The following is a 16,091-nucleotide window of genomic DNA, read 5'->3' as shown; positions in this document are numbered from 1 at the left end:
CTTACCATCGTCATCCAGAGAAACAAGAAAAACAAGTTCCAACCCTCCAGGCCTTCACCCTTTCCCAGTTTTTGTAGAAGACAGTGAGGAAATATTGTAAAATGCCTCCTATTTATCTTACTTGTTGTTGTGCCAGGCAGGCTTCAAAGAGCAGAATGCCTCATAATATTTTTAAGAATTTAAGAGAAAACATTATTTGGTTCTGGAATTGATTAATATCATTGGATTTTAGATTACAAAGTTGAGAAAGTAAAGGATGAGGTTGAGAGAAAAATGTTGTTTTCCAAACAAAATGTGAAAACCCTTGCATTAATTTCTCATCTATTTAGATTAGTAACTTGGCATCCACCCTGCTCTTGAAAGTAAACTTTTGGCTCTAGAGAAATATGCCTCTTGAACATGACGTTTGATTTTCAAGTAAAAATACATTTGTATTACTGTAATGAAATTCTGGTCCTTTTTATTCAAAGAAGACATATTTAAATGCTTTTTGATCAAGGAAGAATAACATCCTTAAAAATTCTCAGTTCTGTATTATAATATTTTTAAATAATGGGAAGCAAATTATTTTCTTTGATGTAGCACATTTTATGAAATATATTTATTGTGTGGTAACCCTTGAGAGAGCTATAATAATTATAGTTTAATAAAATGCTATATTGTGTCATTTATATTTTCCTTCTAATCAACTATTTTTTAGAACTTTGACATTCTTTCCCAAAGATCATGAACCTATCTATGACTTAATTTTTTCCTGTCTCTTTTAAAAAATAAAGAACTATGAGAGCCTTTAGGAAGAGTCTGATAGAATATCGAAGTCATAAACTTTTATTTCGTTGAATATAGTAAATTATGTTAGAAAGGCCAGGGTTTGGTCTAGTATGCCGTAAAAGGTAATTAAAAGAATAAGAAGGGTATAAACTTTGATGAGATCATCTGTATAGGTATTAGTTTCCTTATATGTTGTACTGGTATTTCTTATTGCAGCAATGTTGTTTTTATATAAAAAGTCACAACTGTGACTTTAAAACTAGACTTAAATTTGTGTGTGTGTACACAGTTAGCCATCATTAATTAGCTTTTGGGCTTGATACATTCATTTCCAGAATGTTAGAAAATGGGGGACTTTGCAATTTACTGTCTAATCCCTTTTCTTTTTTTCCTACTGAGGAAACTGAGGCCCAGAGAAGTCACTTAGCCATGAGCTGTAGAATTTACCCTGGTATAGCTATCTTGACTCACAGTTCAGTGCTGTTTCCACTGCACTGATTTGCTTTTCTATTCCTAAGGAAAAAGTCTCCCCTCTTAATGGATATTTAGAATTAACACTGTCAAATACTGAGAATGGCCAATGAAGACTCATTTCTGACTTTTTAGTAGCAGATTAGTACTTGCACTGAGCAGGATTCCAGGGTAGGAGCTGTATTTTTTAAATTTTTATAGGAAAGAAGGAGATCCAGGGGTCTTTGGATGATTTTTGGTCCTGATTAATTCATATTTTGGAAATGAGTCATAGATACTGTGTCTCAAAGAGTATACTTTGCTTTTCCTTGTGCCTGTGCCATAATAATTAGGATTGTGGATAGATACAAAAAGATGAGTGTATTTTTATGTAGTTATACTTATTCTTCTGCAGCACAAATGAGCCTATAGCAACTTAACCTAATACAAACAAATCCTCTTTTCTTTAAATAGCTTGCCTTTTCCTTACATTTCCTTATTACCATTAATTTCACAATAATTAAAATTAAAATATATGTCAATTGTGGAAAATTTGAGAAAAATATACTTTGCCTACTGTTAACATTTTGATCTAATTTTCAGCTCTTTACATATGAATATATGAATCTTACACACTTATTTATATATAACCTGCACTGCAAGGATTGAATCCTGAATTTTATTTTATTTTTTAAGAATATAAGCTATGTGGTTTAATTGTATACATTGGTCTTAAGATTTTTGGTCTTATTACTTGCATATGTGATCTGTTTCACACTCTTTAAAACAGAAAATCATTGAGTAGCAATCAGATTTCAAAAAATCTTCCAAGTACAGCCAGACAGTTGTCTACGTGATATGCTACATATGACAACATAGAATGTACAATTATATTAACACAGACTTCTTTTCCAAGGGGTCGGTATTTTCACACATCTAATAGGTCTCGCACACAAGATAACAGAAACAGCAATATCGGTGTCTCTCAATCACATTAAGTTCATCAGACGTATTAAAAGGGTAGCCCCTTTTTAATTGAGAATTTTTTTTTTTTTTTTTTTTTTTTTTTTTGCGGTACGCAGGCCTCTCACTGTTGTGGCCTCTCCCATTGCGGAGCACAGGCTCCGGACGCGCAGGCTCAGCGGCCATGGCTCACGGACCCAGCCGCTCCGCGGCATGTGGGATCCTCCCGGACTGGGGCACAAACCCGTGTCCCCTGCATCGGCAGGCAGACTCTCAACCACTGCGCCACTAGGAAAGCCCAATTGAGAGTTTTTATACATATTATATATATGCTTTTTTAACATTTTTTTCTACATTATCTCTGTTTTAGATAAATGCAGAGCTTAGGAAATAATACTTAAATGAGAACACCTTGGACAAATCCTCAGGCTCTATCCTACAAGTGTTCCATTCAGGAAGATCTCAGTACTTCTTCTTCACTTTCTTATAAAAATTTACAAACTGATTCGTAACCGAACCACTTTAGAAAAAGAAGAACAAAGTTGGAGATGTAATGCTACCTGATTATAAGGCTTATTATAAAAGTTATATCAATCAAGATGGTGTAGTATTAGTATCTAGATTGGAAAATAGATAAGTGGAACAGAATACAATTTACAAGCTGATTCATAACAAAAACAACTTTGGAAAAAGAACAAAGTTGGAGATTTTATGCTACCTGATTATACGGCTTATTATAAAAGTTATAGCAATCAGAGTGGTGTAGTATTAGTATCTAGATTGGAAAATAGACAAGTGGAACAGAATAGATAAATGGATCTACCCCTGCATATTTATATAACTAATTTTTTTTTTGTACAGCAGGTTCTTATTAGTCATCAATTTTATACACATCAATGTATACATGTCAATCCCAATCGCCCAATTCAGCACACCACCATCCCCACCCCACCGCTTTCCCAGCTTGTTGTCCATACGTTTGTTCTCTACATCTGTGTCTCAATTTCTGCCCTGCAAACCAGTTCATCTGTACCATTTTTCTAGGTTCCACATATATGCGTTAATATACGATATTTGTTTTTCTCTTTCTGACTTACTTCACTCTGTATGACAGTCTCTAGATCCATCCACGTCTCAACAAATTACCCAATTTCGTTCCTTTTTATGGCTGAGTAATATGTCATTGTATATATGTACCACATCTTCTTTATCCATTCATCTGTCGATGGGCATTTAGGTTGCTTCCATGACCTGACTATTGTAAATAGTGCTGCAATGAACATTAGGGTGCATGTATCTTTTTGAATTATGGTTTTCTCTGGGTATATGCCCAGTAGTGGGATTGCTGGATCATATGGTAATTCTATTTTTAGTTTTTTTTAAGGAACCTCCATACTGTTCTCCATAGTGGCTGTATCAATTTACATTCCCTCCAACAGTGCAAGAGGGTTCCCTTTTCTCCACACCCTCTCCAGCATTTCTTGTTTGTAGATTTTCTGATGATGCCCATTCTAACTGGTGTGAGGTGATACCTCATTGTAGTTTTGATTTGCATTTCTCTAATAATTAGTAATGTTGAGCAGCTTTTCATGTGCCTCTTGGCCATCTGTATGCCTTCTTTGGAGAAATAACTATTTACGTCTTCTGCCCATTTTTGGATTGGGTTGTTTGTTTTTTTAATATTGAGCTGCATGATGGTTATATATTTTGGAGATTAATCCTTTGTCCTTTATTTCGTTTGCAAATATTTTCTCCCATTCTGAGGGTTGTCTTTTCGTCTTGTTTATGGTTTCCTTTGCTGTGCAAAAGCTTTTAAGTTTCATTAGGTCCCATTTGTTTATTTTTGTTTTTATTTCCATTTCTCTAGGAGGTGGATCAAAAAAGATCTTGCTGTGATTTATGTCAAAGACTGTTCTTCCTACGTTTTCCTCTAAGACTTTTATAGTGTCCATTATTATATTTATGTCTCTAATCCATTTTGAGTTTATTTTTCTGTATGGTGTTAGGGAGTGTTCTAATTACATTTTACATGTAGCTGTCCAGTTCTCCCAGCACCACTTATTGAAGAGACTGTCTTTTCTCCTTTGTATATCCTTGCTTGACCATAGGTGTGTGGGTTTATCTCTGGACTTTCTATCTTGTTCCATTGATCTATGCTTCTGTTTTTGTGCCAGTACCATATTGTCTTGATTACTGTAGCTTTATAGTATAGTCTGAAGTCAGGGAGTCTGATTCCTCCAACTCTGTTGTTTTCCCTCAAGACTGCTTTGGCTGTTTGGGGTCTTTTGTGTCTCCATACAAATTTTAAGATTTTCTGTTCTAGCTCCGTAAAAAATGCGATTGGTAATTTGATAGGTATTGCATTGAATCTGTAGATTGCTTTGGGTAGTATAGTCATTTTCACAATATTGATTCTTCCAATCCAAGAACATTGTATATCTCTCCATCTGTTGGTATCATATTTAATTTCTTTCATCAGTGTCTTATAGTTTTCTGCATACAGGTCTTTTGTCTCCCTAGGTAGGTTTATTCCTAGGTATTTTATTCTTTTTGTTGCAGTGGTAAATGAGAGTGTTTCCTTAATTTCTCTTCCAGATTTTTCATCATTAGTGTATAGGAATGCAAGAGATTTCTGTGCATTTATTTTGTATCCTGCAACGTTACCAAATTCATTGATTAGCTCTATTTGTTTTCTGGTGGCATTTTTAGGATTCTCTCTGTATAGTATCATGTCATCTGCAAACAGTGACAGTTTTACTTTTTCTTTTCCAATTTGTATTCCTTTTATTTCTTTTTCTTCTCTGATTGCTGTGGCTAGGACTTCCACAACTATGTTGAATAATAGTGGCGAGAGTGGACATCCTTGTCTTGTTCCTGATCTTAGAGGAAGTGCTTTCAGTTTTTCACCATTGAGAATGACGTTTCCTGTGGGTTTGTTGTATATGACCTTTATTATGTTGAGGTAGATTCCCTCTGTGCCCACATTCTGGAGAGTTTTTATCACAAATGGGTGTTGAATTTTGTCAAAAGCTTTTTCTGCATCTATTGAGATGATCATATGGTTTTTATCCTTCAATTTGTTAATATGGTGTATCACATTGATTGATTTGCATATATTGAAGAATCCTTTCATCCCTGGGATAAATCCCACTTGGTCATGGTGTATGATCTTTTTAATGTGTTGTTGGATTCTGTTTGCTCGTATTTTGCTGAGGATTTTTGCATCTACTGAATTTTTATTTACCATTATACAATGAATGTTTCTAATATCATTCCTGTTGTTTGAAACTAAACAAATCTGTATAGTATCATATTAATTCATGTACCATAATTTATGGAGTCAATTCCCTACTGCTGATATTTTGTTGTAAATCTCACTGCAGTGTGAATATATTTATAGAGTAATATTGTTGGAGAAGTAAATTACTTACAGTTTCTTTTTTTTTTAACTGAACATTTATTAATTATTAAGCAGGCTGGGCTGTGAAGCTATTTGGTTGTTCATATAGAATGGAGGCAGGAATATCAGTGTCTGAAAAGCTCTATTTTTGGATGACCAGAACTATAGAAAACTTGAAGCAAGCAACATTTCGGGTAAAAGGAGATGAGACTGCTGTAGTTTTCTTACCTTAGGCAGTTCCTTGGGGTTTTAAGAAAGGATGTCATTAAGGATTATTTTCTGCAGGATATTGTCTCCTTCTGTCCTTACAATAGATTTCAAACTTGTAGTACACACTTTTAGCACTTGAATAGTGTGCAAACATGTAAATTTCATTTTAAGTCCAGTTCTTAGATGCTTGAGATATAGGAATATTGTGATTTCATTTACTCCTTTTGGCAAGACATAGAATTTTAAGATGCATGTGTACAAATTATTTCTTGTTACAAGATTTTCTAAACTGATTATTGTGGAGAATTTAAAACATTTATAGTAGTAGTCAGAATAATATGACAAGCCTCCATGTAATCATTACTCAGCTGTAACAATGATAAACTTATCCTGCCTTATTGACGTTCCATTCACTTTCCTCAAATACTCTTTTGAAGTCAATTCCAGATTTCATCTCATAAGAACTATTTTAAAATGATTTACCATCTACTTATACATGCTTATTATAAATGAGAGAATTAAAAATCTATCACAATCATCTAGTGACAACTTTTAGTAATTTTCCACCTTTTTTTAAAAAATAGATCTTTATTGGAGTATAATTGCTTCACAATACTGTGTTAGTTTCTGTTGCACAACAGAACAAATCAGCCATATACATACACATGTCCCCACATCCCCTCCCTCTTGAGCCTCCCTCCCATTGCCTTATTTTCTTATAGTCTTTTTATGCACATACGTATACACATATAAAAATTCAAAGATATATATATATATAATTATTATAAAATTTTGTACATAATTGCATTAATTAGGGAAAAGACTAATCTGCTGTAATAGTGACAAAAATACAGTGATTTTAAGAACATAGAAGTTTATTTCTCACAATAAAGTCCTGAGGTAAGCAATCCCAAGTGGTCAGTCCTGAGGTAAGCAGTCCCAAGGCTTTATGCCATGTGGTTTTTCAGAGATCCATCTTCTGTCTCTGTTATCCCCTAAGTTATGCCCTCCCCTTCAGAGTCAGAGCTGTGTTACAGGCCCTTTTGTGTTCCAGTTTGCAGAAGGGGAAGAAAGTGAATGGTCTTCAAACACTGAACATGCATTCATAGTCCATTGATGAGAATTCAGTCACATGGCTACCACTAGCTATAAGAGGGACTGGGAAATTCAGTTCCTAGCTGAAGAATTGTGTGACTTGCTAAAGCTTTGTTACTGTGCAGCCTGCTGCAACGCAGTATGTTCCTCTGTAGTCTCTATTGCCTGCTCATGGGCAGGCGGATCTAGAAGCTTGATCAGGCTAAGGTTCAACCCATTTGGAAAAACTGTATTTGGTGCTGAGTTCTTTCATCAGGATGAACTTAATGTCTGATTGTCTTTCTTTTTGTGATGTTGACATATTAGCTGTTGATGCTCTTGGGTTTTGATTAATGGATACTTAAATCCATTAATTCATGGATATGGGAATATTCTAATTATACATTTCATTTGCATTTATTATTTGGAATACATTTATAAGGAGATGCTTTCCCTCATCTACTACTTGGTTATCAAGTGGCAGGTTAAAATTTTGGTTATTTACCTGTTTTCAGTATAATGAGTTGGTTTCCTATTATCCTTCAACTGTGTCCACAATTAGTTTTTAAAATGTATATATCATTATAAACTCTGTAATTAAACACTTTTGATGGGTTTCAGTCATTGGAAAATGTCCTTTTTTTAAAGCTCAAATTATGCTATCTTTTGGTCAGTGGGAGCCTCTTAAAGTTTGCGCTCAAGTTCTTTTGACATGAGCCTAGTTGAATTTGTTAGTTACCTTGCTACTTGGTATGGCAAGACATTTAGTTTATGATTAACTATTTCATTAAGAAGCCCTAATTACTTTTACTGAGAAAGAGTATTTTAAGAGCATAAGAAGGGATGGTCATTGCTGCTGGGTGGATCACTGTGAACAGAATTACAGAATAAAGAAATAAAATGTATGTGATATGTGTGTGAGTATGTTACATACAAGCTCTTATATACATATGTGTGTGCATATATGTTTATTATTTATTAAATGATGATGGACTCATGAACTCTTACAATTCAAATTCAGGACTACATGGGTTTTATTTAACCTTCTCCATATTGTATCTGTATCTCTTTTCTTCCATACCAAGCATTCAGGGTATAAAGGACACAGGGAATGATAGAATTATAATACCCATAATCTCCTTTACTTCATCCCACATTACACACACAGCAGTCTTAGAATGACATTACTAATAATCCCACCACCAATGTTAATTACTGAGAACAGTTTAAAATTCTTTTCATGTTTTCCCCATTCTCATCTTTTTTTATTAGTAATTCTGTGAAAAGTCTGACATATAGCCATTATATAACTATATTTCTTTACCTTTTAATCACTAGTGTAGTCTTAGTTCTGTAAGTGTACGTGTAATGTTTACCACGAGTCTTATGTCTGTGTCTCTCTAGTCATGTTGGTTTTCTGAGGCTTGTTCTGTAGTAGATTCTTCAGGAAGGTCTTATGAGAATAATATTCTCTGAGGTTTTTTTAAATGTTGATAACAGTTTATCTGTGCTTTTCATACTTGAAAGTTGGTTTTGCTGGATATAAAATCCTTAGCTCACATTTCTTTCTTTAAAAAATACTAAATACCTTACAGTAGTCCCCTCTCATCCTTGGAGGATATGTTCCAAGACCCTAGTGGATGCCTGAAACCATGGATAGTACCAAATACTATATATACAGTTAATCCTTGAACAACACGGGTTTGAGCTATGCAAGTCCACTTATACATGGATTATTTTCAATAAAGTGATCTGTGGTTGGTTGAATCTGTGAACATGGAAGGCCAGCTGTAAGATTACATGTAGATTTTTGACTGTGTGGGAATTAGCATCACTAACCCCCATGTTTTTCAAGGGTCAGCTGTATTGTTTTTTCCTATACATAAATACCTGTGATAAAGTTTAATTTATAAATTAGGCAAGTAAGAGAATATCTGAATTGCCAGTATCACTACTCCTGTGCTTTGGGACCATTATTAAGTAAAATAGCATTACTTAAAAACAAGCACTGCCGTACCACAATCCATCTGATAACCTAGATGGCTACTAAGTGACTAACGGGTAGGTGCAGCATGGAAACACTGGACAAAGGAAGATTTACATCCAGGCCATGTAGCAGATTGGTGTGAGACTTCATCACACTACTCAGAACAATACACAATTTTAAACTTATGAATTGTTTATTTCTGGAATTTTCCATTTAATATTTTCAGACCCTGGTGACCACAGGTAACTGAAACCACAGAAAGTGAAACCGAGGATAAGGGGGAACTACTGTACTTCATTTTCTTCTGGCATAAAATATTGCTGTCAAAAAGGCTGATGATAATCTAATTTTTTTCATAAATTATATTTTTAGAAATTGTAATACAATATGTCTTGGTATTAGCCACTCTGGGTCAATATTTTCAGATATGTGGTGTACTCTTTCAATATTTAATTATATTCTTTTTCAGGAAAGTTTTCTTGAATTATAGTTTTTAATATTTGATTTGTTCCCTTGGTTTGATTTTCTTTTTCAGGCACTCCTATTCAGTTTGCTGCATCTTTCCCTATCTTCTGTATTTCCACTTACTCTCAAATAATTTTTATTTCTTTTGCTTTAAGTATTTTTCTACCTTTTATCTTTTAGTTGTCTGAGGCATTATTTGTTGTGTTTATTCACTCTTGTCATCTATTTTATCTTCATTTCTTAAATGATTTATTTTCTTTTGCAGTCTTCATTGAGTTCTGTGACCTAAATGCTGAGGTTTTAGGATGGCGATTTGTGTTAGAACATTTTCTGTATTTGTTTTAGTTTATTTTGAAATAGAAGGTTGCATTTTTATCTTTTCTGTGGATTTTTTTGGTGTGTTTTCATTGTTGTAGTGTTGCTATTCTACTTATTTTCTTTTTCTTTTAATAAGTTTGACATTTGACCTTGATACTTTTGTATTGCTTATTTTTATGTGGAACTGGTTTTATAAGACTTTTATAATGAGTTGTGACTCAGGGTACCTATTCTAACTTCTTAGAGCTCCCTCTTCTATTGTTTTTGTGAAAAATATAGTGACTTGCTTTCTAATATTTCTTGATTCTGTTTCCCTGCTCTGCTTTTATCGAGGCTTTTTCCCCCTTTGTCTCAATTATCCCTAGTTGGCTTAATTAAGTTCCTTTTTTAACAGTTTCTCCTTGGCTCAGTTTCGAGAGTTCATAGGGCCTAGCCTTCACCACACTGTTCAGACCTTCTTAATGCAGGCACCTTTTACTCACCTGCCATTTGAGTGGGAAACCCCTCTCAGTTTTAGATGCTGTTCGCAAATTGGCCTATTGAACTCTCCAGTGAAAAACAGTTCCTTTTAGAGTTCTGTTCTCAAGTTCATTATTCACTCTTGTTGTTTCCCTCTGATTTCTCCTTCAAAGGCACTGAAACACAGCTGACCTATTGGTAGTTTGTCCTCACCCTCTTCTATTTGGAGGCTGTGGGGATACCTTGTCACTTACTTTGTTGTAAATATTTTCTGTGGGTTTTGTTTTTGCTATCTAATCTTTCTTTCTGATTTATATGATGATTCCGAGAGGATCTTAAACATTGCTACCACTGCCTTCATTTTCTCAGAATTCTCATAAGTGTTTTAATGACTAATACTTCATCATAGAAATATACCATAATTTTCTCAGCCACTTCTCAGTGTGAAAAACCTTCTTTGTACATTCTCTCCATCTCCAGAAACCATCTCAAAACCTTCTTCCTGTATAGTCTTCATGGTTTTAATGGAAAAATAACTATTAATCATCCTGTGTCACATCCAACAGTGCATTTCTTTTATCATCAAAAGGTGGTCTCTTTCTTACAAAAAGTGAAAACATAATGCAAACCACCAGAAGCAAATCTATAAAACCTTGAAATGTGTCTATAGAAAGCCAGACAAAAGACACATTTTAAGTCACAGAAGACAAAATACAAACAAATGGTTAAGCATACTAATATCACTTTTTCAGCTAACAAATTGACATATTTACAAAAAAAAAAAGACAAAAGAAAACAGAAACACTAGGTACTAGCAAATCACTTGTGGGGACTTAATTCTCATTTTGGTTGTTTCGGAATACATATGAAAAGCCTTAAAAATATGTGTAATCTGTAACCCAGGAATTTCAGTTCTATGATTTGATCATAAAGGAATAATATACTCTGTGTTTAAAATTTTAACTATAGGAATATTTATTGCACTGGTATTTATTATATTGAATAAATAAAATAAATCCAAATATCTAACAAAAAAGCATTTAGTAAAATTAGGTGTACTGCTATAATCAGTAGATTATGTTCTAGAATATTATTTAATGGTATGAATATATTTGCAATATTAAATTTAAAAAGCAGATTATAAAATATTATAAAAGGTATGCCCATTTTAATAAAAATATATATGAAGAAAAATGTCTGGATGATATACTCAAATAATTATTTTTAGGTGTTAAGATTATAGGAGATTTTTATTTCTTAGTTTTATTCATATTTTCTATAATTAACATGTTGATTTTATATTAAGAAAAAAGTTAAATCAAACAAAAATATATATTCTCATTTGTTTTTAGTTTTGAGGTTTTTAAAAAATTAACATAAATTTGAGGGCATGATGTGTGTTGTATGTGTGAATGTGTATGTAAAGTCTTTTTAAAAGATGCAATTTTTTTGTTCTGGATAGAATCCAAATTTTTCTATATAATGTCTGCATTTTCATAATAAGGATCCTATTAATACTTAATGGATTCTAATTAGATATGTAAATAACATTTATGTACAACTGAAAATAGTATAATTGAACTTTTCACAAAATTGAAGACGTCATTTAGAAGATTTCCTTTCCTTAACGCAGTGTTAGAAATTAGATGTCAGAGACTCAGCCCACATGAGCAGTGTAGCGGGAGGGAATGTGGAGTAGTAAAAAAGGTTGGTCTTGTGAAGTCAGCCAGTTGTAGTTTTGAACTTGAGTTTTGTGATCATGGACATAATATTGAACCTCTTTGAGCCTTTGTTAAATATCTGTAAAATATAAACATATTGCCACCTGTTCTATGGGGTTGTGAAGATTTTAGGAAATAATGTATGCACTTTAGCCCTTTGCTGATCACAGTAAGTATTTAATAAATGATTAAATAAAGAAAATAATTGCTTCTGCATTTGAGAGAATATTTTCTGCCTTTGGTTGTGGAGTTTCTGTTTTGCTTTTTTGGTAGGTTTATGAATTGAAAAGTTTCTTTTTTATTGAAGTATGGTTGATTTACAATCTTATATTAGTGTCAGTTGTACAACACAGTGATTCAATATTTACATAGATTATACTCCATTTATAGTTATATATTATATAACATATATATATCTACATTCCCTGTGCTGTATACTACATCCTTGTAGCTTATTTATTTCATAACTAGTAGCTTGTACCTCTTAATCCCCTTCCATTGTCTTGTCCCTCCCCATCCCTCGCCCCAGTGGTAACCACTAGTTTGTTCTCTGTGACTGTGTTTCTGTTTTGTTATATCCATTTGTTTTATTTTTTGGATTCCACATATAAGAGAGAACATAAAAGATTTGTCTTTCTCTGACTTCACTAAGCATAAAATTTTCATAATGAGCACAACTCTATGACTCAAACTCATTTTCCAGCCATATGTGTAAGGTACTAGTCAAGAATACAGACTCCATAATCATACTGTCTGGGTTTAAACTTAGGCTCTATCACTACTACCTCCAAAGCTGCTTAGTCATGATCTTGACCTTTTAACTTCAGAAAAGTTATTGGATTCTGTGTTTGTTTCCTCATAGTTAAGATGGGAATAATAACAATATATACCTTTTAGTATAAAGGACTAAATGATCGTATGTAAAGTACTTACCTCAATATATGTTGTAGAATAAACCCTCATAAATACTATTTTTGTCTTTTTTTAATTGAGATATAATTGGCAGAACATTTGTGTTAGTTTTAGGTGTACAACATAATGTTTGATGTATATAGTGTATGAAATGTAAACTTACCATATAAGTTTAGTTAAAGTCTATCACCACACATAGTTAACATTTTTTTTTCTTGTGATGAGAACTTTCAGGATCTATTCTCTTACCAACTTTCAAATATACAATACAGTATTGTTAACTATAGTCACTATGTTGTACATTACATTCCCATGATTTATTTATCTTATAACTGGAAGTTTGTACATTTTGACCACCGTCATTCATTTGACCACAAATAATATTTTAGATCTTATTACCTCACCCTCTTCTCATCATTCATTTAACATTTACTTATTGAGTGCCTACCATATGCCAGGCACAGTACCAGACACTGAAACATCACTGAGCAAAACGAAGTCAGTGCCCTCATGAAACTTACATTCTAGTGCAGGAGATTGCAAATGAATATTGATGTTAGGCACTAATATTAGACAAGTCCTATGAAGAAAAATAAACAAAATAAGAAGATGGCAAATAATAGAAGGTGTTACTTAAGACTGGGTGTTCATTTTACCTGAGACTATGCAAGTACTTGGAGAAGAATATTCTTGGCTAAGGAAACAAGAGTTCTGACGCAGTACCATTCCTGATGAATGGGGAACAACAGCAAGCACTCCACTGTGGATAGAAAGGAGTGAACAAAGGAGAGAGTAGTGTAAGATGAGGTGAGAGAGGTTGATGATGTGGGGGCTTAGTAGGCCATGGTAAGGACTTTGGATTTGACCCTAAATGTGATGAGAACTCAAGATTTTGATAAGAGGAATGATATGATGTGATTTATATTTTTAAAAGTCGCTGATTTTGTAAAGGAAAGATTTGGAGATCATAGAAGCTGCAAGAACATTTAAGAGGCTATTGCGATAATATGGATGAGAGCTGATGATGCCTTAGACTAGGTGATGGTGGTGGGGAGAAGTGGTTGGATTGGGATTAATATGGGTATATTTGAAAGTAGAGCTGATAGGAGTTACTAGTGTATTAGATGTGAGCAATTGTACAAATAGTGGGACCATTTACTGAACACTCTAAGAGCAATTTATATTGGGAGCGTAAGAGTTTTGTTGTAGAATATTATTTTGGAAATGCTTATGGTGGAAATATTCTACTTAAGTGGAGATTTTCAGGAGACAGTTTGATATAGGAATGGAGTTCAGGGGAGAGGTCTGGACCAGGGATAAAAATTTGGGAATTGCCTGTGTGAATAATGTTTCAAGTCACTGCACTTGATGGATAAGTTTGAATAGAGAAGAGGGAGGATCTGAAGATAGGTCTGAGATGTTTAACATTTACCAGTCAAGAAGAGGAAAAGGATCTAGCAAGGAAAACGTAGAAGGTACAGCTGGAGTTAGGAGGACAATGTGATGTCTAGTAACCTAGTGAAGAAAGAGTGTCAGGGAGGAAGAAGTGATCTACAGTGCTAATGGTGTTGGAAATTTAAGGAGAGGGTCTAAAATAATTTCTAGGAAGGAGAATGTGGGTAGACTAAGGTGGCTTGATTGCCTGGCAATACTGGAGCCCATTTGAGGTGTAATGTCATCAATTTAAAGTTAGAGTAGTCAACATGGTTTGTAATTATAGCCTTATTAATCTGCTCAGTTATGGGTACAGAGTAGGGAAAGAGTTGGATTTAGGGTTAGGATTTTTCCATGCAAGTATGAAAGAAGAACAGAGGAGCAAGCGAGTTGTGTACATGCAAGGGAGTGATTACGGTGATGAGCCGTAAAATCCAAGATGGCTAAGGAGGGCACTGGGGCCAACTTCTGCTGCCAGTAACCGCCTTCCACTTTCTCATCTCTGCCTGTTTTCTGAGATGCCCTTTTCCTTTCTCCTTCCTGCCACCTTTACCAACTACCAGCCCAAACAAATACACACATCCCCAATATCCATATGTTCAAATTCAATCAAGGGATAGCAGACGTGGTGCTTCCTTCTTAAAATCTTTCCTCTTTACCCTGAGTGAACAGTGATCTTGTTTCCCCTTTTGAGGTCCTATAGCACTCTTAACTCTCAAGCTTGGTATTATATATTTGTGTACATATTTTACCTCTCCTACTGCAGTGTAGGGTTGCAAGGCACAGGGATATGTCGCTGTATCCTTAGCATTTAGCGCAATTGATGTGCAGCAAAAGTTTGGTGAGTCAATGAAAATCTCAAGTAAAACAGTTTCTTCAATTTTTCCCCAAGCAATTTTTGAAACCAGTATTTCATAGAGATTACTTTTACTTTCATCTATATATTCTTTCATACTCACTGTAGTCTGTATCAATGCTATGTTATTTCTTAATCATCATCATCATCACCATTATTTCATTTATTTATCTTGCAGGAGCACCTTTCCTTAAAGAAGTATATTATTGACATTGTGGTTGAAAGTGCAGCTCCACCAGAGCCTTTGAAAGATGGAGAAGAGCGGCAAAAAAACAAAAAAAAAGCCAAAAAGATAAAAGCCCGGATGAACTTCAGGTACTAAAAATATCCTTAAAAACAAAGAAAAACTCTTAGTGATGTATCTTTTTTAATGTAAATCCAAGGAAGACCCTGTCTCCCCGCCAAAAAAGTTTAAACTTGTTTGCTTCAAGAAAGCCTTGAAAATAACACTGATGAGCCTAATTTATAGCCACTTTCTTTGATTAAGAAAGAAAACTGCATATCGATCTGAAGCCCTTGCTTTCACCTGTTAAGAGCTCTCCTTATAATTGGATGCCAAAGCCCTGCCAAACTTGTGCCTCCTTCAGCATACAACAGTATGTTTAAGTATGTGTAAACCAAGCCTATTTTTCTTTCCAGCTATTGATTTTTAAATGAAGTATCAAAGAAAATCAATAGCAATCAACAAATAGAAGTCTGCTGGCTGTAGTGTCAAATACCATGACTAGGTTTAATCAATTTGGTAGCCTGTCACAACAAGAAAAAGTTCAAGAAATATCTTGAAATGGAAAGTGAGTTGTCAGATCTGTAGTTTATCATCTGCCTCCAAAGTGATATCTGAGGATCAGACAGCTGTGTAGTATATCATTACCTCACAAGCTTTGAGCATCATCTGATGACTGATGAGTCTTGTTCGAGGACACAAATGTAGTTCCTCCTTAGAAGATAGTTCTTTGCTATTTGAAGGAAGGTAGTCTGAATATGTTGTTATACCTTTATTCCCAAATGGTTTGAAAGATAGAGAAGCTTCACCCATGGGATTACAGAAATACAGGTCTAGAATAATGGTGA

General features: G+C 34.1%; 1 protein-coding gene across 2 annotated transcripts in view; it reads left to right on the top strand.

The window, feature by feature from the left end:
• SCAPER (S-phase cyclin A associated protein in the ER) overlaps nucleotides 1-16,091 on the top strand; it is a 504,096-nt gene that overhangs the window by 212,893 nt on the left and 275,112 nt on the right. For both annotated transcript variants that reach the window (XM_004276347.3, XM_033440145.2), the window contains exon 21: nucleotides 15,199-15,335. In XM_004276347.3, coding sequence (XP_004276395.2) covers nucleotides 15,199-15,335 — 137 coding nt within the window. The remainder of the gene's footprint in view (nucleotides 1-15,198; nucleotides 15,336-16,091) is intronic.

Source organism: Orcinus orca, chromosome 2 (assembly GCF_937001465.1).
Source record: "Orcinus orca chromosome 2, mOrcOrc1.1, whole genome shotgun sequence".
Classification (NCBI taxonomy): Eukaryota; Metazoa; Chordata; class Mammalia; order Artiodactyla; family Delphinidae; genus Orcinus; species Orcinus orca.
Note: the sequence above shows the minus strand (reverse complement) of the source record. Positions and strands in the feature narration are given on the sequence as shown.